Source organism: Salmo trutta, chromosome 39 (assembly GCF_901001165.1).
Source record: "Salmo trutta chromosome 39, fSalTru1.1, whole genome shotgun sequence".
NCBI lineage: Eukaryota > Metazoa > Chordata > Actinopteri > Salmoniformes > Salmonidae > Salmo > Salmo trutta.
The window spans coordinates 17,399,231-17,424,692 of record NC_042995.1 but is presented as its reverse complement, the minus strand read 5'-3'; the positions used below and the strand labels follow the sequence as shown (position 1 = coordinate 17,424,692).

The 25,462-nt window shown below is 43.7% G+C and overlaps 2 protein-coding genes across 5 annotated transcripts in view; one reads left to right on the top strand and one right to left on the bottom strand.

Annotated features, from left to right (window-relative positions):
• Window positions 1-10,722, top strand: part of LOC115179465 (lymphocyte antigen 75) — a 37,802-nt gene extending 27,080 nt beyond the window's left edge. Inside the window, exons 28-35 of the mRNA XM_029741016.1 lie at window positions 2,629-2,751; window positions 3,017-3,208; window positions 3,341-3,564; window positions 3,749-3,968; window positions 6,710-6,871; window positions 7,759-7,875; window positions 8,922-9,113; window positions 9,366-10,722. Coding sequence (XP_029596876.1) covers window positions 2,629-2,751; window positions 3,017-3,208; window positions 3,341-3,564; window positions 3,749-3,968; window positions 6,710-6,871; window positions 7,759-7,875; window positions 8,922-9,113; window positions 9,366-9,538 — 1,403 coding nt within the window. The 3' untranslated portion in view covers window positions 9,539-10,722. The remainder of the gene's footprint in view (window positions 1-2,628; window positions 2,752-3,016; window positions 3,209-3,340; window positions 3,565-3,748; window positions 3,969-6,709; window positions 6,872-7,758; window positions 7,876-8,921; window positions 9,114-9,365) is intronic.
• A 2,281-nt stretch (window positions 10,723-13,003) lies between these two features.
• Window positions 13,004-23,041, bottom strand: LOC115179466 (E3 ubiquitin-protein ligase MARCH7). Of its 4 annotated transcripts, XM_029741021.1 has the most exons (11): window positions 22,963-23,041; window positions 19,708-19,891; window positions 18,344-18,484; window positions 17,345-17,519; window positions 16,832-17,011; window positions 15,512-16,664; window positions 15,108-15,277; window positions 14,905-15,008; window positions 14,555-14,656; window positions 14,291-14,339; window positions 13,695-13,811 (listed from the first exon to the last, which is right to left on the bottom strand). In XM_029741021.1, exons 2-11 carry the CDS (start codon window positions 19,879-19,881, stop codon window positions 13,717-13,719), a joined length of 2,343 nt encoding a protein of 780 aa, XP_029596881.1. In that variant the 5' UTR covers window positions 19,882-19,891; window positions 22,963-23,041; the 3' UTR covers window positions 13,695-13,716. The 4 variants fall into 4 exon arrangements, with proteins under 4 accessions (XP_029596877.1, XP_029596878.1, XP_029596880.1 ...); XM_029741017.1 differs by lacking the exon at window positions 14,291-14,339 and having other exon boundaries at window positions 13,004-13,811; XM_029741018.1 differs by lacking the exons at window positions 14,291-14,339; window positions 22,963-23,041 and adding an exon at window positions 22,878-22,954 and having other exon boundaries at window positions 13,004-13,811.
• Window positions 23,042-25,462: the final 2,421 nt, after the last annotated feature.

Sequence of the window (25,462 nt, the reverse complement as noted above, 5' to 3'; positions counted from 1 at the left end):
GCAAAAAAGGGGGAGCGTTGCTTTGGCATCAGATATGAAGACGAAGAGATGCTCATTGGAGAATGGGGTATAATTTATAGCGACCAAATGATGTCGCAGCGGTGTAAAAACATACTTCCAAAAATCCAAAGCATTCTCTCTTGTGGGAAAATGAAAAATCCTTTATTTTAGCAGCTATTGCATAGCAAAAGATTTGAACTCACCAACGTGTATTGCTCAGCGGCCTTCTGAAGGGTTCACAGGTGCATAGTAGTGACAGGTGAAATGAACGACCAGAGAATAAACAAATACAAGTAAATCAATCAAATGTAACTATGGGCCAATACAATGTTTCACACAAATAAACAACTGAAGATGAATTTAAAAATATATATATATAATAATTACAAAGTACAATAACAAAAAAGGAGCAAAATCTATTTCATTGTTCAACCCTGAAAGCCAGTAGCTTTGAGTGTGTGTATCCAGAAAGTTTCCCTTTGTAAAGACACTGAAGCCTGTAATCCCCCATCTTGTTGATGGATACCACCTCTATGGCCATGGCCTCTACCATGGCGGGCTTGTTGGTAATGCACGGCCGTGGGATAATTGTCATTCACTGTTTTGATGGCATATTTATGTTCTGCCAGTCTGTCTTTTAGCATCCTTTTTGTGCAACCAATATAAAAACAACCACATGAGCACTCCAACCTATAAACAACAAACACAGTGTTGCAATTGGCAAAAGATTGGATTTGGTAAGTTATTTCCTTGTGTAATTGAACATCTTGTTTTTTTTTATGTTGGGGCAGTGGTTGCAGTGTCCTCACAGGAAGGTGCCAGTGGGTTTGGAAAGCCAGTTGGCTTTGACTGCGGGGGGGTTATTTGACTGCACCAGCTTGTCCCGTAGGGTGGGCGCGTGTCTATAAGAAAAGCATGGAAGCTCGGTAGAAACTTAACCTAAAGCAGGGTCAATTTCTATGATACTCCAATTCTGTTTGATGATATTCTTTATTTGAGATGCCTCTGCAGTACTAGGTAACAAAATACATTTGGTTTGACTTTTGGGGCCTTTGGTATTGTCTGAGCATATTTTCTCTTTCCAAGGATTTATCCTTTATTATGGATTGATTGAGAACACTTGATTTGTATCTCTGTTTCAACAACTTTATATTGGAAATCATCCCCCTTGTCACAAATGCGTTGTAGTCGCTGAAATGGGCGTGATGCCTCTGTGTGGAGCTGAAGCCGTTCATTTTCAGGTGATCCAAACAACACAATGTTGTCATATATATCCTCTGTACCACATGATTTGATCAACAAAATGGATTAAGAGGATCAAACAAAAAATCTCTCCAACCATAGTCCTAAAAACACATTTGCGTAGTTGGGTGCAAAACAGGCGGCCATTACTGGCCATTTGACTTGTCTGTAGAGTTAGTTGGACCTGAAAAATAGTTGGAAGAAAAAAGAAAAAGAACAACGTTATTGTTTAGTGCCCGCTTTGTTAGAGAAACTGTGGGGATGTGCCTCCCTCTGGCCTGAGTTGAAGATGGTGTTTTAGAGCCTTGAGACCCTCACTGTGTACTATATCCCAATTGTCCGAGAAATTCTATAGGAAGAGAGACTGCAGATTCCTTCAAACAATTTTATTATAAGATTTGCAAAAATGAACCAATCAACCATCACTAAGAAGAGTCAGAGTTGAAAGCCCAATGAACAGAGTTGTCTCTCAGCTGTTATAGAAAAGTCCAACCTCATTTTCTATGTGGCAGTTAGCAGATGTGTGCAAACAGGGGTGGTGAACATGGTGTATAAAAGGCATTTAGCTTGTCTGTGTAGATTAAGATAGCTGATGTTGCCACCATTGTCTGTTCCTTCCTGCATGTTTCCATACAGAGGAGTTCCTACAGACAGTACAAACGAGATGTCACATACTGCGGTCGCACCCGGCTCTTATCTGTACACCCAGACTTATAACTAAGTCACACAAGACAACAAGCCTGCATCAGGGGAAAAAAACACTAGCCTAAAACAATGGACAATTCTCTAAGAAAAAACAGCATAGTATGTTTCATTTTGTAATTTTCCGCGACGCTTCATACAGTATTTTCCATGGGATTACAGATGCAGTTCTAGACACGACAGACACTTACATTTATTGTCTTGCCCGTTCACCCTCTGGATGGCACACATAAACAATCCATGTTTCAATTGTCAAAAAGGCTTAAAAATGCTTCTTTAACCTGTCTCCTCCCCTTCATCTACACTGATCGAAGTGGGTTTAACAAGTGACATCAGTAAGGGATCATAGCTTTCACCTGGATTCACCTAGTCAGTCTATGTCATGGAAAGAGCAGGTGTTCTTAATGTTTTGTATACTCAGTGTACAGTCTTTTTAACTTTTCCACAAGAGAGAGTGCCTTGGATATCTTTTTAAATATTATGTTTTTACATCGCTGCAACTTCATTTGGTCGCTATGAGTCTCAATTAGACTTTTTCGAGATTTCAAAAATGGACATTGATGCCTGGTCAAAACAGACTTCATCTGTGCTCTGATCGAAGGTGTTTATTAATTAAACGTACGCACTGCTCATGTACGAGTAATAAAGTCTTTATGAAGTGTTACCGGTTGATGTTCTTCTCAGATGCTGATGCAGACATCCTGACCATCAGGAACTTAGCGGAGAATGAGTTTGTGAAGGAGCAGCTCCTTCCCTTCAAAGACCTGGTTCAGTTTGTCTGGCTAGGGGTGTTCAACGATGACAACGGTGAGTGGACTGGACTGGGTTCCCCGTATTCATCTCCCCAACACTCAGCATGGACAATTAGTGTGTCCTTATGTTTGAGCTGCTGCTTGGACTTTCATATTATCATTCATTGCCCTGTATTATGAGGAGACACTAAATTGGATCATTGTAAAATGTCTACCGGATCATCAAGCCTGAAGCTTACTCATTGATCATCGTTGTATTATTGTGTGATGAAACGTGTAATAAATGTGTCGTGTCAAGTGGTTGCTCCTGTCTTTGGTAGATAACCAGATGAAGTGGTATGACGGCACCAACGTTCAGTACTCTAACTGGGTCGATGGAAGACCAAGCGTCTCAGCCAGCGACGAGTTCATGGCAGGTCTCAACACTGAGGGAGTCTGGAAGATATTCACCAACAAACGCCACTTCAGTCCCTTCAAGCAGAGAAGCATCGTGGCCTGCAAACTGGATAAAGGTTGGTAGACCCCATTCAGACAAACATACTTCACCTATTCGCAAGGAGTACTATCATTTTTTTTTAAATTACAACTAAATAATACATTTTGCACTTGATTGACTCTATTAACACATTTTATTCGTCCACAAGACTCTAAGGACGAATACAATCAGTCGGCCAGGGACTTTGAGCGCTATGGCAACATGAGCTACCGCGTGATAACCAGGAAGTTGAGCTGGTTCCAGGCCCTGGAGGAGTGTGGCCGCGGCAACGGACACCTGGCCAGCGTGCATGACACCGGGCACAATGCTCACATGGAGCTTATCGCCAAGCGAGACGGCTTCCCGCTGTGGATCGGTCTGTCCAGTCAGGATGTAAGGGAGATTAGCCACAATGCCACTAACACGGCAGCCATTTCTATTGAGATTAACTTCATCTTTTGCAGCAATTTAGTTCAAAGCACTAAACGACAGGTAGACATTAAATGCAACATTTGCTAATCACCTCCAGTGTGAAGTTTGTGGAGTAATATTGCATCTCCCTCCCCTCTCTGCGCAGGTTAGTGGCTCTCAATCCTATGAGTGGTCTGATGGGACTAAGTATCACTACAGTCAGGCGGGACTCTCTGACACTGTTGTCAGGTCCAGCTCAGGTCCAGGTCCAGCTCAGGGTGTCTGTGTGTACATCACGCCCCATGGCACCTGGATGAGAATGGACTGCAATGCCAAGCTGGACGGAGCCATCTGCTACAACACCACCATTACCACCCCCACTCAGAGTAAGACCCAGTCCTAGTACCTAGCCTATTACATCACCATCACCACCCCCAGTCAGAGTAAGACCCAGTCCTAGTACCTAGTCTATTACATCACCATTACCACCCCCAGTCAGAGTAAGACCCAGTCCTAGTAACTAGTCTATTACATCACCATCACCACCCCCAGTCAGAGTAAGACCCAGTCCTAGTACCTAGTCTATTACATCACCATCACCACCCCCACTCAGAGTAAGACCCAGTCCTAGTACCTAGTCTATTACATCACCATTACCACCCCCACTCAGAGTAAGACCCAGTCCTAGTACCTAGTCTATTACCTCACCATCACCACCCCCACTCAGAGTAAGACCCAGTCCTAGTACCTAGTCTATTACCTCACCATCACCACCCCCACTCAGAGTAAGACCCAGTCCTAGTACCTAGTCTATTACCTCACCATCACCACCCCCACTCAGAGTAAGACCCAGTCCTAGTACCTAGTCTATTACATCACCATCACCCCCACTCAGAGTAAGACCCAGTCCTAGTACCTAGTCTATTACATCACCATCACCACCCCCAGTCAGAGTAAGACCCAGTCCTAGTACCTAGTCTATTACATCACCATCACCACCCCCACTCAGAGTAAGACCCAGTCCTAGTACCTAGTCTATTACATCACCATCACCACCCCCACTCAGAGTAAGACCCAGTCCTAGTACCTAGTCTATTACCTCACCATCACCACCCCCACTCAGAGTAAGACCCAGTCCTAGTACCTAGTCTATTACCTCACCATCACCACCCCCACTCAGAGTAAGACCCAGTCCTAGTACCTAGTCTATTACATCACCATCACCCCCACTCAGAGTAAGACCCAGTCCTAGTACCTAGTCTATTACATCACCACCCCCAGTCAGAGTAAGACCCAGTCCTAGTACCTAGTCTATTACATCACCATCACCACCCCCACTCAGAGTAAGACCCAGTCCTAGTACCTAGTCTATTACATCACCATCACCACCCCCACTCAGAGTAAGACCCAGTCCTAGTACCTAGTCTATTACATCACCATCACCACCCCCACTCAGAGTAAGACCCAGCCCTAGTACCTAGCCTATTACCTCACCACCACCCCCACTCAGAGTAAGACCCAGCCCTAGTACCTAGCCTATTACCTCACCACCACCCCCACTCAGAGTAAGACCCAGTCCTAGTACCTAGTCTATTACATCACCATTACCACCCCCACTCAGAGTAAGACCCAGTCCTAGTACCTAGTCTATTACCTCACTATCACCACCCCCACTCAGAGTAAGACCCAGTCCTAGTACCTAGTCTATTACATCACCATTACCACCCCCACTCAGAGTAAGACCCAGTCCTAGTACCTAGTCTATTACATCACCATCACCACCCCCACTCAGAGTAAGACCCAGTCCTAGTACCTAGTCTATTACATCACCATTACCACCCCCACTCAGAGTAAGACCCAGTCCTAGTACCTAGCCTATTACATCACCATCACCACCCCCACTCAGAGTAAGACCCAGTCCTAGTACCTAGTCTATTACATCACCATCACCCCCACTCAGAGTAAGACCCAGTCCTAGTACCTAGTCTATTACATCACCATCACCACCCCCACTCAGAGTAAGACCCAGTCCTAGTACCTAGTCTATTACATCACCATTACCACCCCCACTCAGAGTAAGACCCAGTCCTAGTACCTAGCCTATTACATCACCATCACCACCCCCAGTCAGAGTAAGGCCCAGTCCTAGTACCTAGTCTATTACATCACCATCACCACCCCCACTCAGAGTAAGACCCAGTCCTAGTACCTAGTCTATTACATCACCATTACCACCCCCAGTCAGAGTAAGACCCAGTCCTAGTACCTAGTCTATTACATCACCATCACCCCCCCACTCAGAGTAAGACCCAGTCCTAGTACCTAGTCTATTACATCACCATTACCACCCCCACTCAGAGTAAGACCCAGTCCTAGTACCTAGTCTATTACATCACCATTACCACCCCCACTCAGAGTAAGACCCAGTCCTAGTACCTAGTCTATTACAGCACCATCACCACCCCCACTCAGAGTAAGACCCAGTCCTAGTACCTAGTCTATTACATCACCATTACCACCCCCACTCAGAGTAAGACCCAGTCCTAGTACCTAGTCTATTACATCACCATCATCACCCCCACTCAGAGTAAGACCCAGTCCTAGTACCTAGTCTATTACATCACCACCATCGCCACTCAGAGTAAGACCTAGTCGTATTACCTAGCCTATTACATCAGCACCATCACCACCACCACTCAGAGTAAGACCCAGTCCTAGTAACTAGTCTATTACATCAGCACCATCACCACCACCACCACTCAGAGTAAGACCCAGTCCTAGTAACTAACCTATTACATCACCACCATCACCACCACCACTCAGAGTAAGACCCAGTCCTAGTACCTAGTCTATTACATCACCACCACCACCACTCAGTCCTACAGTCTCAGTACCTAGCCTATTAGTATTACATCACCACTCAGAGTAAGACCCAGTCCTACAGTCGTAGTACCTAACCTATTAGTATTTATTTATTATACACACAACTTGAATTCTTGTGTAAAGAAGACATTGATGTCAATGAGCGATCCGAGCAGATTTTTTTTGCATAGTATACACACCAATCTTTTAAGATCCCATAAAATAAATCCCTCTGATGTCATCTGTGTTTGTTTGTCTGAATCAGGATCGAACCTCGCAGCTCCCCAGCTGGCCAACAACTGCCCTCAGAACAGTGGCTCGTCTAAGTGGGTTGAGCACCAGGACCACTGCTATGCTTTTGACATGACCTTCTATAACTACTCTGTGTACAGCATGGAGGATGCCAAGAGCATCTGTGAAAGGCTTGGTAAGCCACCCACTATCTCTCCTATTTGACACGTATATATTTCTGTGTTATTGTATATAAGTTGCGTTGAACATTACATTATTGCAGCATCTTGGGTTAGGTTGTTATGGTAAGAGAAGGGTTTCCCTATAACCAACCTGATTAAATACAAGTATTTCATATTTACTCTTATAAACCGGGTAGTTTGGTTCCTGGATGCTGATTATCTGAAAGCTGTTGTATATCAGATATTATAAACTGGGTGGCTCGAGCCCTGAATACTGATTGGCTGACAGTCGTGGTATATCAGTCCTTACAGTATACCAAGGGTATGACAAATGACTTTTTACTGTTGGAGCGGCAGGTAGCCTTCGAGGTTAGAGCATTGGACCAGTAACTGAAAGGTTGCAGGTTCCAAAACCGGAGCTGACAAGGTAAAATAAATATGAAATCATATCTGTCGCTGTGCCCTTAAGCAAGGTACTTAGCCCTAATTGCTCCAGTAGTGCTGTACAATGGCGACCCAGGCCATTACCCTACTCCCTGCGGTTCTCAGGGGGAGTTGGGATATGCAAAAAAAAAACACATTTCCATTATCGACCTGTGTGTAACAGGACAAATATAAGCACCCTCCAAATGATTATTCTAATTACATTGGTAACCAGTTTATAATAGCAATAAGGCACCTTGGGGGTTTGTAGTACATGGCTAATATACCACGGCTAAGGGCTACATCCAGGCACTCTGCGTTGTGTCGTGCATAAGAACAGCCCTTAGCCGTGGTAGATTGGCCATATACCACACCCCCCTCAGGCCTTATTGCTTAATTATTACACCACGATCAAATCAGGTGGTTTCTTACTTACAGTACAGTGCATGTATGCCTTCTTTTTGCCTTTGATTGACAGATGCACAGCTTCTGACCATAATGACCAAAGAGGAGAATGACTTTGTCTCTGGCTACATGGCAGACAACCCTCTCATCACCAGTAGGGTGTGGCTCGGCATGGACCTGGACAAACAAGGTAAACTGACCTGACCAGTACAATAGGATAGGCTTGTTACTTATTACTGTATACGGATGTTATTAGACATGATATATATATTGGACAGTATGCTCGATCCTAGGAAGTTCTGTGTGCACTTCATTTGGAAAGTCAGGCACTTTAAAATACATAAAAATTCTACATGCCAATACAGTACATTATACTCAAATAAAGTACCGTAGTTTCCGGACTATAAGCCGCTACTTTTTACCCACGCTTTGAACCTCGCGGCTTAAACAATGACGCGGCTAATATATGGATTTTTCCCGCTTTCAAAAAAAAAACACATTCTGTGACGTGCTCAGTTTTTTGGCGGCATGAAGCTTTCATTAGACCAATGAAATTGCCGAACAGGTTAAGGTCAAAAACTTTTTTGTTTACTGTTTAGATTAAATCGAGCGCTCTCAAATTTCCCATCATTCTAATTATGGTAGTCATTTTGTCACCCTCATCATGGCAAACACACAGAGAAATGCATTTAATGCAGCTTTCAAGTTGAAGGCGATTGATCTGTCTGTTGGAAAAGGAAATAGAGTTGCTGCACGGGAGCTTGGTCTGGAGCAATTACTTTCTTGGTAGGCTACTGTTTACTGCAAATTTTGAATTTTTTGTTACAAGCCGTGTTTCGTTAAAGCCTATTTATTTTTGTTACAAGCCGTGTTTCGTTAAAGCCTATATTTTTTTGTTGCAAGCCGTGTTTCGTTAAAGCCTATTTATTTTTGTTACAAGCCGTGTTTCGTTAAAGCCTATTTTTTTTTGTTGCAAGCCGTGTTTCGTTAAAGCCTATTTATTTTTGTTACAAGACGTGTTTCGTTAAAGCCTGTGTAAAGTTCATTTGTTTCAATGTACCGGTAGGCACCTGCGGCTTATAGACATGTGCGGCTTATTTATGTTCAAAATAATATATATTTTTTAATTCAGTGGGTGCGGCTTATATTCAGGTGCGCTTAATAGTCCGGAAATTACAGTAGTCTATTTTAACTCAGAATAGAATCAGTAATGCATCTGTGTTTCCTGTCTTCCAGGTCAGCCAGTGGGCTGGGTGGACGGTTCCTCTCTGGCCTTCTCTAACTGGGAGACCAAGGGTTCTGCTAGTGGGGTGAAGACAGCGACCCAGCAGAACTCCTGTGCTGTCATGGTGTCTGCAGACGGAGGCATCTGGAGCAGAGTCAGCTGCAAGGACAGCCACAGCCGCATCGTCTGCAAAGTACCAGCACGTGAGTACTAAAGCGCAATGGTTCACCAGTCCCAACTCATCCATACTTTTTTTTACTATGTGGATAGCAGCATGCTCTGGTGACCGCTCCAAGCTAATGCATGTAACACGAGTTGATTGCATATGGCTCATAGATTTCCCCGGCTTCGCAATGGTTATGGTCATTATATATTTGTAAACATTGATGTGCTTGAAACAGGGACTTTCTTGGCCAGTTTGGAGATGTGTTTCTGACTGGCTGTGTTGTCTCCAGGGTCAGGGAACGTCCCGGTGGCTCTGGTCTTCTTCCTGGTCGTCCTCACCGCCCTCCTGGCGGCCATCGGCTTCGTGGTTTATAAGAAGAGCAGGGCCAGATTCAACTCCACCGTGCGCTACAGGAGAACCATCGATGATGCTGACAGCACTAGTATTATAGATGCAGAGTGAGACTTGTCTTAACTTCTAACTATGCAGCTTAAAGAAGCAGTTATTTGCCTACATTATTCAGTATGGAAATATTATTATGCAGCAAACTGAAACCCGGCTGCCTTTTCATTTTAAAAGACAACTTTATTTATTTGTATAAATTCCCAAGCAGGCTTTTTTAGCATTTTCTGTGACATTGTAAATATTGGCAAAAGGATTTTGAAAATCCCCAAACTAGCATTTTAGTAGTTTTTTTTACCTAATAATGTTTTAATTAACTTTATGATTATTTTAGAGAAAGAGCTGCCACATTGAACAGTTGCTGCAGTGTTGATGGACTTTGTGGGTACATGATGCTTGTTGCCAGGGTATTTTTCCTTCTCGTAAGCACTGATGTTTTTCTGTTTTCACTCTTTGTTTGTGATTATTTTGTAATGGAGGAAGACGTCCTTTTCACCGATGGTCATTGACGAAAGACGAAACAACCGCATCATGGCACTTTCATGAACAGAACTATAATCTTTATTAGCGTGCCATATTTTCATCATTTTTTAAGTAATTTAAGGTCTAATACAGGCACTCTAGCTAATGCAGTCCAACACAGACATCCTTAGACAATTTGGATAGTGGCATGCATTCCCATTTGAACTACATGCAATTCATTCCAACTGTAAATGCCTTAGGTACATTCTCTTTGTCATTATGACTATAACCTTCCTCTCCTATGCGCTCAAACTACTGAGAACGTTTGCACTTTAAATTGAAACGTTTTATCGTGAATAATGCCTTAGCAGTTGTTTCTGCCACGTTCAAGCACAATAGTTGTCTTGTTTGGGAGTTGACGTTTTAGGGGTGTTAATTTGTGGGTTTGTGTTTTCAAAGGTCGCTACTTGCTGAGGCCTCAAACTGCACACGCAGCTGCTGTAAATGCTTTGTAAATATTTAAATTGCCTTTTTTTCAACTTTATTATGGAGAATCTAAACCAAAGATGTTTTTTGAATCTTGTGAATGTCGATAAACTGGGCATTCCTCTAGACTTTATTTGGATCTGCCTTGCAACAATGCTTTTTGACTACGATTACCATTGCCAAAATGTTCAACAGTATCTTCATATCTACATTTTGGTCTCAAGCAGACCATCCACTCCACTCTGGTCAAATACAGTAATAGAAATGGTCTTCCAATAAAATAGGTTTGTCTTTAAGGGCTGAGTCCTGTTATTTTTGTTGTTGAGGAAATGAATAGATGTCAGACGTGGATATCACTGACCTACCACAATAACTTGTATGAACTTTGTTTGGAGGCAAGGACATAAGGAATAATTAAAAAAGCTCTGGAATTCTGCAAAGGAGCTTCCCTAATTCAAGGCGCTACAGAGCTGCTCTACAACTTGGATTGAATCCCTGCCTCAATCAAGGGTTGCGTTCCCCTGCTCAGACATCGCATGCGTTAACCAATCGTTCCGTGCCACATCAACTGTGTAACCGGGCACCAGACTGCTAGAGCATGTGGTTAGCCGATACGTGAAAACCCTATCCAGGCATGTAAGATCTGGTATGCATCCACAACACCTGAGCAGAGGAACACGACCTTGTGATGAGGGAAGCTCTGACTTAGACTGAACTAATGTGATTGGTTGGATGAAAGCTCAGTGGGCCGAGTATACAGATGTAGAAAAAATAAAAGGCTTACGGTTGGTAGGTTGGAGGGCATTACATACAGGTTGGAGGGCATTACATACAGGTTGGAGGGCATTACATACAGGTTGGAGGGCATTACATACAGGTTGGAGGGCATTACATACAGGTTGGTAGGTTGGAGGGCATTACATACAGGTTGGAGGGCATTACATACAGGTTGGTAGGTTGGAGGGCATTACATACAGGTTGGAGGGCATTACATACAGGTTGGAGGGCATTACATACAGGTTGGAGGGCATTACATACAGGTTGGAGGGCATTACATACAGGTTGGAGGGCATTACATACAGGTTGGTAGGTTGGAGGGCATTACATACAGGTTGGAGGGCATTACATACAGGTTGGTAGGTTGGAGGGCATTACATACAGGTTGGTAGGTGGGAGGGCATTACATACAGGTTGGTAGGTTAGAGGGCATTACATACAGGTTGGTAGGTTGGAGGGCATTACATACAGGTTGGTAGGTTGGAGGGCATTACATACAGGTTGGTAGGTTAGAGGACATTACATACAGGTTGGTAGGTTGGAGGGCATTACATACAGGTTGGTAGGTTGGAGGGCATTACATACAGGTTGGTAGGTTGGAGGGCATTACATACAGGTTGGTAGGTTAGAGGACATTACATACAGGTTGGTAGGTTGGAGGGCATTACATACAGGTTGGTAGGTTGGAGGGCATTACATACAGGTTGGTAGGTTGGAGGGCATTACATACAGGTTGGTAGGTTGGAGGGCATTACATACAGGTTGGTAGGTTGGAGGGCATTACATACAGGTTGGTAGGTTGGAGGGCATTACATACAGGTTGGTAGGTTAGAGGGCATTACATACAGGTTGGTAGGTTGGAGGGCATTACATACAGGTTGGTAGGTTGGAGGGCATTACATACAGGTTGGTAGGTTGGAGGGCATTACATACAGGTTGGTAGGTTAGAGGGCATTACATACAGGTTGGTAGGTTGGAGGGCATTACATATAGGTTGGTAGGTTGGAGGGCATTACACACAGGTTGGTAGGTTAGAGGACATTACATACAGGTTGTGAACTGCAAAGTTACTTGTTCAAATCCCAATTGTGACTTGTTTCCAACCGTACCGAACATTATAAACAAATTACGTCTAATCTTCTAACCTGACTTTGAACAGCTTCAAATCTGTTGACGGCACAATCTCCGTTCACACCCCTAGTGCAGCGGACAAGGCACTGGGAAAGGGACCAGGTCACAGCTTCAAATCTTGCCAATAACACTTCACAAAAAAAAGTTTGGGAGATTGATTTTGCTCAACTACCTGGTCCAGGAAACAAATGCAGTTTAATGAAACGAGACACCACTAGCACATGCAAATTACATTTACAGGAGGAATCCCAAAATGTATAAAGTGGTAAATACAAATTTAGCTAGTTGTGCCAGACATTTTTATAAAGATGACTAGTGTATCGTTTAAACATGTTTTAGCCTTAAAAAAATATATAATTCTGAAGGGGGTGAGGCAGATTACAAAACTCTTCTCAGTAGGATACACGGTAGAGGCGGCTATCGAGGAGCAAATTCCTCCATTAACGAATTGCCACTTCTACATATGGCGACCACTTACCGAGTCACAGAGAAGAGGGTGGAGTTTACCTCAATTGAGAATCTCCCCGTCTTCTTTTTAAACCATAAAGGTTTTTGAGCAACAGTTGTTGAAATAGCTTACACATTTACAGATTTTTAACCCTACTTCCTATATTAACTTCATTGTCCTTGTTCAGTTTTGTTGAATGAAATGTTGCCTGCAAACACATGTGCATTCAAAACTTTATTGCAATAATTAAATGAAAACAAGTTTTAGGGCCAAGCAAAATAGCATTTTCATACCGCAGACATTGAAAACAGAACAAACTGTCAATTATTCAGCTGTAAAAAGTAAAGTTGTCACTTTCAAATCACTTTTTGAAAAACTTCAAAAAGGAAAAGAAAGAGTAAAGGGAATAATTTGCCACTTGTTGATATATTCTTCCCTAAACAGAGCCCTTTCCTTTCTCCCAACCCGCTAAACTAATGAGCCAGTGTCCTGTTCAGGATATACAGATTTTTTTTAAATTTTTTAATTAACACAATATCTCACCACGGTGGCCAGATCTGCTTTTGTACATCAGTAAACATTTAAAGCACTCGTGGTATAATAGGTTCAAAAAGACATCTTGCATTTTAACAGAATAAAGCACACTGAAATCTGGAGACCTAAAGGAAGGGGAAATTAACAGGGGGGGGGGGGGGTAATAAAGCATTTCCTCACCTCGGTTCACTTCAAAGTCAGTCCGCATATCTATGACATCGTTACCTCTACATCAGGAGTGACTTCCCAGCTACTTGGCATTAAAACAAATCTCACAAGCCATTGCACTCAGTAAAATCACATGAGCTGAAACAGAGCTCTGGCAGGTAATTCTTCTGCTTGCCCCCCCCCCCCCCCCCCCCAATCTATTTTTCCATATTCCCTTTGCTCTTTCTTTCGGTCAATTGTACTCCTCTTCCAGGTCTTCATCGAGGTCACAGAAATCGATTGATGGCCGGGTATCAACCACCTCTTCGTCCAATTCCCCATAAGAGCCTGCAGCGGAGGGAAAAATGATCAGTCAAAATCAGACACTAGTTTATTAGCAGTCAATTTCATTATTTATTTTTGAATAAACAGCTGCAAAAAGTATCTTTTAGTTTAGAACGTATTCAAAAGTAAAATAGTAAGACCATTTAATTGTCAGTGATGAATACTGCAATGCACACCATGATATCAAACCATCTAATAACCTCTACTGAGAGGACCTTGTGCATAGCTAACTGACGGGTAATTATTCACAGCAGTGTTGCTGGGCAACAAAAATATGTGCAGAGCTCATCATGCTACGTGTGGAAATGCATTTGTACTTTCACACGTATGGGCCTTTAACATCAGAGGTGAATATAATCAAATACTTACCCATCAATTCATTAAGAGTGGCAGGGGGCAGGGGGGGTAGTTTGACTAACAGCCTCATATCAAGTTACTAAAACGTGTACACAGCATTGGGGAGAAATTATTCAAGAACATACTTTCAAGATTGTCCATGTGTTCGTGAAGGGTTCTCGCCAGGTTGAAAAACTGAGCGAAAGAAGGGGAAAATGTTTTGTTTTTTTAAACACTGAATCCTACTACATTTGAATTAAGTATTTCCCCCCCCAATACAATAGTAAGTGAATTATGCAGCCAAAGAAGAACCTTGGGCTTAACATTCAAAATGACGTCTGCACCCAGTGTAACTGACTGAGGTTTAGAATTTGTTTTGCATGGTGTCGACTGTAGGGGTGGGTTCTTACCCCGGCGTCGTTGGCAGCTCCTAGCACATCAGAGAACCTCTGCTCACACAGGTGAAGCAACACCACCAGGTAAAGGCCACAACTGATGAACTCATACTCAGACTGGACAGGATGAGAAAGAAAGGAAGGAAGCGGTCACTTAAACTGCAGATATGCGTTAAGCTCAAGTTAGGACTGGGTCCTAGGAGGTTAAACCTTAACGTTTTACGGAACAGTTGTCTTTAGTGTCCCATTCTGATATTCTACAGCTGATTGAGCAGCACAGGAGAGATTCTCAACGGAGCATTTCCCCATTTCACAGTCTTAACAGTTAGATAATGGCTGACTAGGAGAGGACTGTCTGGGGTTACCTTCTCATGTGTCCTGTGTAGCTCGTTGATGTCAAAGTTCTCAATGTTCAGGTGCAGCTTTTCTTTACAGAGCTCACACGTGGTGATGGCATCCAGATTAGTGCCTGGACAAGAGCGAAAGACGGCAAGGATGTGCGATAAATGCATAATACACCGAGGGGAAGAAGTCATTTGTTGAGGTCAGAGAGGAAAATAAGTCTTACCTGAGCTGATTTTGGAACGCAGCCACTTCTTGATGCAGTCCTGGTGAACATACTGCAGGCTGCCTGTGCAGCGGCAGGGCTCGATCAGAGGGTTGGAGGGAGACTCCTCACCCATTTGGCAAATACGACACAGGTCCCCTTCCTCCTCGTCAGAGTCCTCCAACAGCAGGCTACATGGGAGAGAGAGAGAAAGGTTTATCTACAGATATCAACCATTCAAATCAGAGAAAAATAACTGAGTAAAATAATTAAAGCATTGGTCCATTCAAAAGAGGCATTTGAATGACAAGAGGAGCGTGGCCACAATATAGACGATGGACAACACATGGACAGTGCTATGTACAACAGGGGGTGGGACACAATAAGCATGCAGGTTGAGCCCACTCCCCAGACAGCATCCCCACCTCTCCTGGATCTTCCTCAGTCTCTCAGGGTCTCTGGAGGAGGTGGGCTTCTCCTGGCCCTCCGGTTGGCTCCTGGCGGCACCCGTCATGTCCACGGCGATCATGACGTTGTCGTGGACGCGGAACAGCGGGTTGCTCATGAACCTCGCCAAACGCTGACTACTCCCCGCCATGTCTCTCAACTCCTCCTGTAGGGCGGCGCTAGCGCCCACTGCCCCCGAGGCTGCCGCCGCAACTTCCTCTTCGTCTTCCTCATCATCATCCTCATCTTCGTCAGCCTTGGCCTCGGGGGTGTCTCTCCTCCTGAGGGGGAACTGGGTACCACGGTAATCCTCGTCGGCGCCGGACGCCAGGCGAGCGCTTTCGTCCCGTCCTTCTCTTCTACGGCGGGAGAAGAGAGGAGTGCAGCGGGTCTGGATGGAAGACGACAGCCAGGAGGAACCTGAAGTACTACTACTACTTCCAACACCTCTCCAGGCCTCCAGGGGCTCCGGGGTACGCTGGGGCTGGCCCTCCTGGACCGGGGACAGGCCCTGTCTGTGATGCCTCAGGAAGGCAAAGGCCTGGGCCGCGTCAGATCCTCTGGGAACAGGTTCCACGCTCACGGGTCGGACGCTCTCCTCACTGGTAGCCACGGGGGCGTGGCTGGGGCCTTCTCCAAAGACAGGGCTGTCCTCGGCCGAGTCGAAGGAGCGGGAGGCGGAGCCAGAGCTGGAGCCACTGGAGTCCTGGCTGGAGCGCCGAGAGAAGAGGCGGGAGAGGAGACGGCGGGTGGAGCGACGTCCATCGGATGCCTCGCCACCCTCCGGGGTTGTCCTGGGGGTGGCGGTTGGCACGGAGGGAGGGGGGCTGGAGTCCCGGGCCTCCCGTCTTGCTGAGGGGGTTGTGTACCAAGAGGAGGGGCGAGAGGAGACGGAGACTCCTAGAGTGGGCTCTGGGCTCTCAGCGGGCTCCTTGGTGGTGCGGAGGGTAGAGGCGGTCAGGGAGTGGCCGGTGGTCCGGGAGGTGGTGGAGTCCCGGGCCAGCGGGGAGCGCTGGTAGGTGGAAGAGAGGTGGCGGCTGAGGGAGCTGCTCTCCCTGCTAGAGGAAGAGTAGAGGGCCTCCTTGGGCCGTGCCCCCTGGGCATAGGTGGAGGTCACACGGTCTGGCCAGTCTAAAACAAACATGTCCAGATTAGCGGTTGCATGCGTGTCAGTATTATGTTTGCGTGCGAGTATATAGTGGTTTCAGTTTTATGATTGAACGTGTGCGTAAATGTGTCAATAGATTTGTAAGTCAACGCACACAAACGAGTCACTATGTGTGTGTGTAAGAACGTACACAGGGATGAGCTGAGTCCAGAGCTCCTATAGCTGGTGTCAGCCACACTGGACAGACTCCTCCCCTCAGTCCTCTTCTCCAGCTCCCTTCTGGACCACAGGGGCTCTGAGGAAGAAGAGGAGGAGGAAGAAGAGGAGGACGACCTGGACAGAGGCCGGTACGACTTCCACGACGACGAATCTAAACACAAGGTGCCAGTTTGTTATTCAGCTGCAGGATAGAAAAGATAAGTTGGCTGAACCTCGAAGGATTTTAAGAATCATTAAGATGCTTAATCAATGTCATAAGTTTAACAGAAGATTTAATATCATTATTATCACTCAAAGCAACGGTAATGATTTTATGCATGATTATCACAAGACCTGCGCTCATCAAGTGTATGGAAACTGACAGCGGTATACTTAAAGGAAAAGTTCACTTAAAAAAAACATTTGACAGGTATTTTCATACATTAAAAAGGGCTCAAGGAAAGAGACTGAAAACATTTGAACTCTTGAACCAGGGGTCAGATACCAGAGTCTCTGTTGAGGACACTGCTCGAGTAGGAAGAGCCAGTCACAGAGGAGGAGGGGCTTCTTGTATATGCAGCTCTGTTGGTATAGGACAGTTTGGCCCTTTTGGTATCCCCATCATCAGTTGTGTTGCTGAGAAGTCCCGAGTACGTCCCCAGTCGTCGCTCTGAATCAGTCTGATAAAACAACCCACAGAATAACATCACATGGATCAAAATGGGCTTGAACGGCACTTTGAACTTGAAACGTGGCACTGCGCATCAGTAATATCACTATCAAAACCTAAAAGGCAAACTGTTTAATCCTTAAGTCTATTGACGCACGTGTAATCTAAGTAACAATTTAAAATAAATCAAAATCTGTCAGTTTAAGATAGCGATAGCATGGGCTGCATCTCAATCCACCACATCCGCCTAGGTCGCCCTTCCGCATCTGTGGTGGAAGAGCTACAGCGGTGTCGGTCAGACCATGAGACATCCCTGAAATTTTTTTTTTTTTTAATATATATATAAAATAATAATAATAATAATAATAATAAAAATAAATACAAAATCGGTTCTCACTAAACGTAGCGTCCAAACTAAGGGAGACTCAAACGATGGTGTTCTCAGTTTCGCTTTACAACCCCCATGAGTGCCAAAGACTCATCTGAAGGTAAGGGGTTAAATATAGGTTAAAATGTAAAAAAATATATTTCCCAAGCTCTTTCATATCTCCTAGATATAGGACAGGCACTTCAAAACCTTAATCCTTATGATAAATGGCAAAAGACAGTCAAAATAATTTATTAAAATGTTTTATTCAAATTTGTTTGAATATAATAGTATAGGCCAAATTCTATATTTTAGCCAATATCTTTTTTTTTTTTTATTGATATCTAAAGGGGTCCTAAAATTCTAAATCAAATAGCTAAATGATTCACGGTATGACCATGTTAAAACAATTCCATATATTAGCTTCGTGCCCTAATGAACAAGATCCCGTTCTATGGTGAGTTTACCAGTTTGCTGCGGCTGCTCAGTGAGGACTCAGCCCAGGAGCGATCGTAGGAGACGGATGAGGTAGTCAGAGGGGATTTCCAGCTGGAGTGGCGGCTGTCAGAGCTACTGTAGTTCCTGGTTGAGCTGAGGAACCGAGAGCTCTGAGACACCAGGAGCGTGAAAACACAGGGGGTCAGCGCAAGTCAATACATGGAGAAATGTATGGTAACTGACATGGTACAAATCCAAGATCACCACAAAAAGGAAAAGAGTGGGAAAACAGATCATATCAAAGCACAGTGTTTCCCCTAGGAGTTACTTCAGCAGCGATGGCAAAGTTAGCATTGTAGTGGGCGTGGCCAATGGCATAAGACCAAAAATGTTAAAGTCCCTCTCAAAGACAATTTAGCTGTAAAAAAATAAATGTATATAAATTATATACACAAAGTAATTTTCTCACCATTCTACACATTGACATGGGGCCCGAGATACATTTGTTATTTTTAAAGCTAATTTCCTGCAATTCTACACATTTTGCCATGGCTTCTGCCGTGTTCTTAAACTAGCAGAGCAACTCAAAACCAATAGATGCCCCTATTTTTTGGAGTTGCGGCAACGATTTAGCAGCGGAGGCTAACACTGCTAAATTAATAGAGGAAACACTGCAAAGCATTTGTCTAAATATCCTTGTACCAATTATTCCTACATTTTTGCATGCTAGCTAGATAATTATAAATGGCATAATATTTCACATAATGTCATTGATCTTTTTTCAGAATATCAAATGCATTCAAAAGTACTCCAAAATGTTTACAGCCTTCTGTAATTCTACTTAAAGATGTTTGCAAACGTGTCAATTAAGGGACTTGTTTATTGTGCATTTGAGCCGGGCCCAGGACTCTTCTGGAAGAGTAGTCAGACAGACAGCCCAGTAGTAACTTTATCTAATGGCACAGTCCTTGACAGGACAGGCGGGCTGAAGAAAAAAAAAAAAAAAACACTGGCAGGAATCTAGGCTGGCCTATAAAAAGCCCCAGCTAAAGCACACAGATACCTTCTCTGCTTCTGAACATGGCTAGCTAGCCAAATAGAGAAGAGGACTGGAACCAAGAGGCAGAGCAACAGACAGTCAGATGGCAGCAAAGAAAGCCTGATTCTTGGGGGGAGAAAATAATGACCCACTCGACTGCATTTATTTTAAAGAGAACATTGGTTTTCATGAACAGGCTAAACTTGTCCCAACTGCCTAGCCTTATCCTTCCTTTGTTTATAAACATATTTGAAGTGTTCTTATTGTTAACCGACAGAATTTTAGGAATTCTAAATGACATTTAGGGTCAGCAAATGTATGAAACCTGCCACTTTCTCCCTCGGTGTTCAGTACCTGGTGGTCGAGGTCAGGTTTAAGGGGCGTGACCCTGGAGAGTCGATCACTGTTCAGGACACTGGTTCTTCCATAGAGCCTGCTGGATCCCAGGGAGGAGGGGGAAGAGGATGAAGAATAAGACGACGTGGTGCTGGACACCGTAAAGGGCAGCCGACGAGGCTTGGAATCCATCACTGATTGGCTGTGGAAAAACCAAGATGTTAGTAACACCAAATCCAACAGGATCCATCACTGATTGGCTGTGGAAAGATATTAGAAAAGCCACGATGTAAGACAAAATGTAATCAAACATTGTACAATGAAGTGGAGTACAGTAGGCTTAGACATAGTCCAGTGTTATTTAGTACACAAGCACTAGACTGATGAAGGCTACAGCAAGGGTTCCCAAACGTTTTCCACTCAGGCCCCCCTTCCAGCATTGAACATCTCGTGTCCACCATAGACGTGGCGCGCGCATTTCTATGGGCACAAGCACTGGTCATGACAAACTGTTCACATCCCTTGTTGGCGGCTAATACATTTTGCAGTTTAAGCTAATTTTCTTGCAATTCCACACGTTGCCTTGTCTAATGTGTGTTCATGTGATATTTGAGGGACAAACATTACACAATTTCTCTCGTCCCATCGCTGCAACTCCAACGGGCTGAGGAGGTGAAGGCCCACCAAACCACACTTCTTAACCCACCCGCTTAACCCGGAAGCCAGCCACACCAATGTGTCGGAGTTAACACCGTTCACCTGACGACTGAGGTCAGCCTGCAGGCGTCCAGGCCACCACAAGGAGCCGCTAGAGAGCGATGAGCCAAGTCAAGCCGCCCTGGCCAAACCCTCCCCTAACCCAGACGACACTGGGCCAATTGTGCACCGCCCTACGGGACTCCCGAGCACGGCCGGTTGTGATACAGCCCGGGATCAAACCCGGGTCTGTAGTGACACCTCGAGCACTGCCTTAGACCACTGCGTCACTCGGGAGGCAGCAGTTCTTCATTTTTAAAAACATTACAATACAAAACAGATTTCACAACATATTAAGTGTATGCAATGACAAGAGGAAAACGGATTACGCACTACCCAATTTCGAAATTGCACCTTGTGCATTCTCCTATTACAACCTTTAAGAGTAAGTTGAAAACCTTACTGAGTTACTTAAAATTAAAATAAATAAAGTGGGAACCATTGGTCTCCAGTACTCCATATCAGTACTCATTCAATATACATAACTCAATAGGAGTTCAATGTCCTGACCCAACCTTACATATTGCTAAAGCCTTCGGTGCCGGGTCCACCCAACCCGTAGGCTAGGCTAAACGTGATTTAACAACAACAAGATAAGACGAGATAGACCTAGCTGCGTTTTGAAACTGCAATCGTAAACACCAGACTGAAGAGTCAGGGAATCTCCCAATCTGATAAGAACCCAACCGTCAGGAGAAGGGGTTAGCTGTTTGCTGAGGCAGCAGAAGTCTGACGGTGTACAAGACAGACAGTCAAACTGTTCAGAAGCTTCTTGGCACCTAACCCCCACACCTGTCCTTGGATCACTGTTTTTGCATCCCAAATGGCACCCTAGTCAGTGCACTACATAGGCATTAGGGTGCCATTTGGTACACACAGTCACAGCCATTTGATGGTGACATTTCCTGTGGAATGAGAGAGCAGCAGGGGGGCTGTGCATGCCAGGTCAGGCCTTGCGTCACACGAGAGTCACTGCAGGGTAATTTATTAAAAAAGGTGCATTCCTCTGGTTTACATGGATCACAGCACCCATATGGGGATAGGAGAACCAGAGAGAAGAAACCTGTCCATCTCCTTACAAAGCCCCTACTGTTTGAGAAAGGTTCCTAACAGTAAACTTCAAATGTTTATTTTTATTGCACCTAGGCAATCACCTTTGATAGCCCACAGTTGTGGCTTAGAAATACTATTTTCATGAATTATATTTGTATAGTTATGTTCCTAATTTAGCCCAGCGCGATTGTGGCTTCTCTCAATCACACTCATGAGGCATGGGTGGTGCTAAACTTACCCATCAGGAATGCAGAGTGTACACGAGGAAAGTTGATTTGATAACAGGTCAAGCTCTGTTGCTTGTATTTAAGATGTGGCAGAGGCCTAGGTAAGGCTGATAATCTGCACACAAGATAAAACTTGCTTCTCTACTGTTAATATTTATTTGCACAATAGTAACACAGTCAGTCAAGCTCTGCAAAGCTGGAAGAGTGAATTTTAAATTCAGCCACAGAAGTTACCAGTTTTTTTCAAAAACACATTTTGTTTTGAGAATATGGTTTGGCTGCTCTTCCTGACAGACAAGGCCATTGGAGGCTTTAGCTGTTTTTTCTCTACCAGTCTAGGTCAGTTATTTTTCCTTCTCCATCTACCAGATTTGCTGCAATAAACTATAGTTAGGTACCTTTGCATAGATAGAGAGAACAAGACAAGTCTAATTAAAATGCAACAGTTGAGCAAACCAGTGGCACTTTAGCATCTCAGTCATGAATTGCAAGTTAGCCATGAAGCTATTGTTAGGTAACGTTAGCTGACTACTGTAACTAAAAGGCTACCCAAATGACCCAACCGACCTTTCAAAATGTCTGGCAGTTTCCAAGAAAGAGTTCACGTTTATTTTTGCTGACCAGATGTCGAATGAGCTTGTCAGCTAGCTACCTACCGTTAGCAATACCCACGGCCATATAAGCATGATCTCAAAGCCACACTGTCTGGGGCTAGCTAGTCAAGCTAGCCTCCCAAACGTGTTGTTGGCACGGCTTCAAAGTTCAAAATGGATGAAGAAAAAAAACAGCTTGCTAGCTAACGTTAACTACTTGGCTAAATAGCTAGTTAACGTTAGCCCACGACCACAAAGCATGCTAGGGCTACAGTTGCTAACTACCATCCTAGAACTAGAAACCACTCGCAACTTCTAGAATAGAAACGACTCGATTGAGGACATGTCAGTCATATCCACAAATAGGACATTTACGGTCAAGACATCGAGACACAAAAGACGGTGAATGCGATGAGATAATCTTGATGGTTTAGCCAGCTAACGTTAGATAGCCAACGGTAGGCCTATTTTTTTTTATGTTGTTGTTGACCATCCGTCCTTTTGACATAACGTCAGGAAGTTAGCTAATCAATTTCTAATATCAAAGGAATCCCTTTACCCGTTGTCAACTTGAAATGTAAAACCATGTCGCTGGCTACAGCTAGAAACATCAGGGATAAGGTGCAAAAACTGCACACTCTCACCTTTGCTTCCAAGCGTCGCTGCATTAGACGATGACGGCGTCTGTGTGTTGATATAGAGGTCATGTGATTTCCAATGTAATCAGACACCCAGAGACAGTACGTACAACTCAGAACGGTGATGGACAATGTACTCCAGCCAATAGAATACGAGACTGTACTTGTTCCGCCCCCCTTTAATTGACGGTGGTGAATTATGATTGAAAGTACAGTACGATTGTGATAGTAATGAATTGATGATGATGATGTTGGTGAGTTAAGATTGAAAGGATGGTTCTGATAATGAATTGATGAGGATGATGATGATGTTGGTGAGTTACAATTGAAAGTATGATTGTGATAATACACTGAACAAAAATATAAACGCAACATGTAAAGTGTTGGTCCCATGTTTCATGAGCAGAAATAAAAGACCACAAAAAGCGTATTTCTCTAAAATGTTGTGCACAAATTTGTTTACATCCCTGTTATTGAGCATTTTCGAGTTTGCCAAGATAATACATCCACCTGACGGTTTTGCTGATGTCTACATTGTGAACAGAGTGCCCCATGGGGGGGTTATGGTATGGGCAGGCATAAACTAAGGACAATGAACACAATTGCATTTTATCAATGGCAATTTGAATGCACAGAGATACTGTGATGAGATCATGAGGCCCACTGTCGTGCCATTCATCCACTGATATCACCTCATGTTTCAGCATGATAATGCACGGCCCCATGTCACAAGGATTCTTGGAAGCTAAAAATGTCCCAGTTCTTCCATGACCTAAAAACTCACCAGACATGTCACCCAATGAGCATGTTTGGGATGCTCTGGGTCGACGTGTTCAACAGCGTGTTCCAGTTCCTGCCGATATCCAGAAACTTCGCATAGCAATTGAAGTGCAGTGGGACAACATTCCACAGGCCATAATCAACAACTCTATGCAAAGGAGATGTGTCGCACTGCATGAGACAAATGGTGGTCACACCAGATACTGACTACATTTTTTAAGGTACCTGTGACCAACAGATGCATATCTGTATTACCAGTCATGTGAAATCCATAGATTAGGGCTTAATGAATTTATTTCAATTGACTTATTTCCTTATGTGAACTGTAACTCAGTAAAATCTTTGAAATTGTTGCATGTTGTGTTTATATTTATGTTTTATTTACAGTTTTGCAATGGTCAATAGTCTCAACAGAATCAACCTATATGTGAGGATGGCTATTTTCCGTCCTCCTCTTTAGTTCGAACAGAGAGGATGAAAAACCTTATAATACATATCTATATTTTATTATATAGTATATGATATAATAACCTACTTTGGTTCAAACTGTAATATATATATAATTCATAATATATGTCTCAAACCCAGCCGGTTCTGGTAAAAACATTTTTTTTTTTAAACGTCCCCAAAAGCAGATTTTTCTTTTTCAAATAATTTACATCCATCCTCCTCGACTTCACAAGTCTAAAGAAGCCACTGATGATGATGATGATGACGATTATGATGAAGGAGTCTATATGGATTCATACTGAGCTAAGTGTTATGATAGTTGCTAATTTACCATTGATGATTCAGGCAGCGATTGCTACTACATCTCATGTCTCCCTAATTTAATTGGGGTGGCCGGTAGCCTAGCGGTTTAGTGCGTCCGGCCGGTAACCGAATGGTTGCTGGTTTGAATCCCTGAGACGGCAAGGTTGATAAATCTGCCATTATACACTTGGACAAGGCGGGTAACCCCCAACAACTGCTCCCTGGGTGCTGATTATGTGAAGGTTGATTAAGGGAGCCCCCAGCACCTCTCTGACTCAGAGGGTTAAATGTGAAACACACATTTTGGTTGAATGCATTCAGTCTATGGATTCTATTTCTATGACTACTAGCGCCATCTTTGTCCACACACACACTCATGAGCTGTTCATAGGGATAGACACTAGGGGGCGCATCATCTAACATTTGAATCCAACCACCTTGTAAAACAGATTGTGCTCTTCTATTATTTGGATGTTACAGGCATGTTTGTTTTGTCACCAAGGTAATTAATGCCTTTGCCAACAGCTCTAATGAGCTTTATTTGAATAATTGACATAAAAGGTCTTGTAGACCTTCTAATGGAAAGAAGTCAAGGAAAAAATGAATCACAAGGTCAATACAGTAATTTTTTTTATTCATTTGCATTTATACGTTATGCATCTTTTGTACAATATGGTGCAATTAATTTAATGAATTGTTCATTAGAGTAAAGCCTCAGAATATTCCATTTAATTGGGACAATTTCAGATAATTCTCTCATTCTGAGATCTGTATTCTTTTCCACTTCAAATAAATACATCTCAATGTCAACATTGAATTGTTGTTTTAAGAAAAGTCCTACAGATGGTAAACCACGATGAGCTAAACAAGCTGGGTTGTGAACTGGAGGGTATGTGAAGGATAATGTTGGAGGTCAGAGGTCAGGTGCTGAATGGAGGAGTGAACACGGTTAACCGTATTGCTTTACAACAGA

Coding starts and splice junctions, on each gene's coding strand:
- LOC115179466 (XM_029741017.1), bottom strand. CDS start 19,881: ATGGATTCCAAGCCTCGTCGGCTGCCCTTTACGGTGTCCAGCACCACG. Junction 18,485..19,707: donor AACCTGACCTCGACCACCAG/GTACTGAACACC, acceptor CTGGTGTCTCAG/AGCTCTCGGTTCCTCAGCTC. Junction 17,012..17,344: donor TGTCCTCAACAGAGACTCTG/GTATCTGACCCC, acceptor CCTTGTGTTTAG/ATTCGTCGTCGTGGAAGTCG.